Source organism: Silene latifolia, chromosome 1 (genome assembly GCF_048544455.1).
Source record: "Silene latifolia isolate original U9 population chromosome 1, ASM4854445v1, whole genome shotgun sequence".
Taxonomy (NCBI): domain Eukaryota; kingdom Viridiplantae; phylum Streptophyta; class Magnoliopsida; order Caryophyllales; family Caryophyllaceae; genus Silene; species Silene latifolia.
The window spans coordinates 135,333,094-135,335,431 of NC_133526.1; the positions used below are offsets into that span (position 1 = coordinate 135,333,094).

Sequence of the window (2,338 nt, forward strand, 5' to 3'; positions counted from 1 at the left end):
CAATGATGAATTTACCTGAACTGGTTTGAGAGCTGTATTTGTTGTTGGCTTAATCATTACTGTAATTTAATGGACATAACATGGTCTACCTTCATTGAGTGCGTGTAGGAGGCATTACTACTTTACATAACTCAATGATGAGGCTAATTAGGCCTGAGAGTTTATGTAATTTTCCATTGCTGAATTAAGATGTGTAATTTTTGTTGTTTATAAACCTCGGTGATGATGAACCTTAATGGTCTGAGAGGTGGCTCAGTGATGATATACCTTAATGGTTTGAGAGCACTTTTAAGTTTATACATTTACAAAACATGAGTGGCCATTTTATTGAAGTAGTTAAGCCATCATATACAAAACAAATGAATGTGCGTATGTGTGTGTTAAACCATTTAAATTGCAGTAATAAGGCATACACAAGTAATATCAGTCACTTTTTTTGCCTATATTATTACTGTTATTTCATGGACTTGACATGGTCTACCTTCATTTGTGTGTGTGCAGGAAGGCTTAATACTTGCCACAACTCAGTGATGAGGCCAAATAGGCCTGAGAGTTGATGTCAGATTGCAGTTAATTGAACTGCCTAGCATATGAACTGTAAACAGAACTTAACTTGAAACTGAAAACTGAATTCCTTAACAAGTTGCATTGCATTAGATTGTCTTGCATTACATACAAGTTGCATTGTTCATAATTTGATTACAAGTTAAACATTTCTTAGTATAGAAATTTGTATACTCTAAACAAATTTCAAAAACAGTGAACATCCTAATTCAGTATTTAGATATTCTGAACTACTAATGCTTGAACATTGTATCCTAATTCACCCATCAAGTACTCTAAACCTTCTGTTTGACCTATTCCTTCTAAATACCCAATGCATTCTCTTACCAAGTCTTCACTAACCTCCAAATTTCTTGGTAATATGCCAAGGGCAGCAAGCATACCCTTCTTCGTATGTGGGATTGCAAAATCATTATGTCCCTTACTTTTTATAATCTCAACCATAACTGATTGTAATGTTAGGAAAATATTGTTGAGTTTTATATGAGTATAATTAACAAATGATTGCATGACTGAATTGCATAGTTCATCAACTGATTTTGCTGCTTGTTTGGATAGTAAGGACTGTAATGCCCTAAAATATCCAAGGTCATTAACGTTTAAATCTGGTGAGTTAGGAGGTTGGAAAATTAACTCAATCTTGAAACCATCTGAGTTTGCAACAACCATGAATTCTGGATCATTGTTCTTTATATGAGGTCTTGCATTATCTTGTTGAATGGAAATGTGTTTACTTGATCCTTTAGGCCATTTAGTTTTGATATTTGGTATGACTTATTGTATGATGCATTCTCTTGTTACTTGTTTTGTAATAGAATCAATAGGCTTCGTCTCCAAAGTTCTCCTTGGCCTGTTTCTACTTGCCCTTGCTTCTGGTTGTTGTTTTGTGAAAGAAAACATACCAATTTTCCCATCAAAAAGTAACTCCCCATCCTCTGAATATATAGGCCTACTTACTGTACACATAAACATAACTTTTGTGATATACCTCTTGGATTGACAGCTCCTATATGGTAACTCTTCACCAGCAACCACATAAAACTTGTGACCATCATAAGTAATGTAAAACCACTTCTCATCCATGTGTATTATGTTGCTCATTTCTGCATATTTGATTTTTGTGATTGGCATTACATTTAAATCTACAAATTCTTGTACAACTTGTTCAACCACTAAGCATTTCTAAGCATGCTTCAATCTATTGATCTTGTTTGCAACATTGAGGTAAGGATGAAGGGGACTTGAATGTGGTTTCAATAAACCTCTTCACAAACCGATGAACGGACTGTCCCAACTGATACTCCCGTATTTTCTGAAACTCTAATCATGGTGTCTCTTTTACCCCACTCCAATGCTTTTATTTGCTCAATATCAGGTAGTATTTGTTTCCTATTCTTATTGCCCATTCTTTTGCTCTTAACATCTAATCCTACACCAACGGTTCTGGGTACTTTTGCAAGTTTCCAAATATTTGAGATTGTTCTACCTTTAACACCAAACTTCAGAGCTGCTACCTCCACATCTCCACCGGTCAGCTTACCCAGTTTTGATATCTGAAGCAAATAGATGGCCACTTCTTGCCTTGAATCTTCAGAAAGGCACTTGCCTCCCATTAAATGATGATGATGTAATTATTGGATCTTTTGGTTATGAAATTTTGGCTCAATGGTCTGTAATATTTTTCCTAGGTCCTTAATTTTTTTTTGGATGAAAGATTCTGAGCAGTATTGTGTTTGTGTAATTTCTGGTGGTGCAAATTTTGGTGGGAGTATGT

General features: G+C 35.1%; 1 protein-coding gene across 1 annotated transcript; it reads right to left on the minus strand.

Annotated features, from left to right (window-relative positions):
* Positions 1-780: 780 nt before the first annotated feature.
* LOC141656565 (uncharacterized) lies at positions 781-1,647 on the minus strand. Its single transcript, XM_074463512.1, has 2 exons — positions 1,467-1,647; positions 781-1,304 (listed from the first exon to the last, which is right to left on the minus strand). Exons 1-2 carry the CDS (start codon positions 1,645-1,647, stop codon positions 781-783), a joined length of 705 nt encoding a protein of 234 aa, XP_074319613.1.
* Between the last annotated feature and the right edge of the window lie 691 nt (positions 1,648-2,338).

Coding starts and splice junctions, on each gene's coding strand:
- LOC141656565 (XM_074463512.1), bottom strand. CDS start 1,647: ATGGATGAGAAGTGGTTTTACATTACTTATGATGGTCACAAGTTTTAT. Junction 1,305..1,466: donor ACTTTTTGATGGGAAAATTG/GTATGTTTTCTT, acceptor AATGGCCTAAAG/GATCAAGTAAACACATTTCC.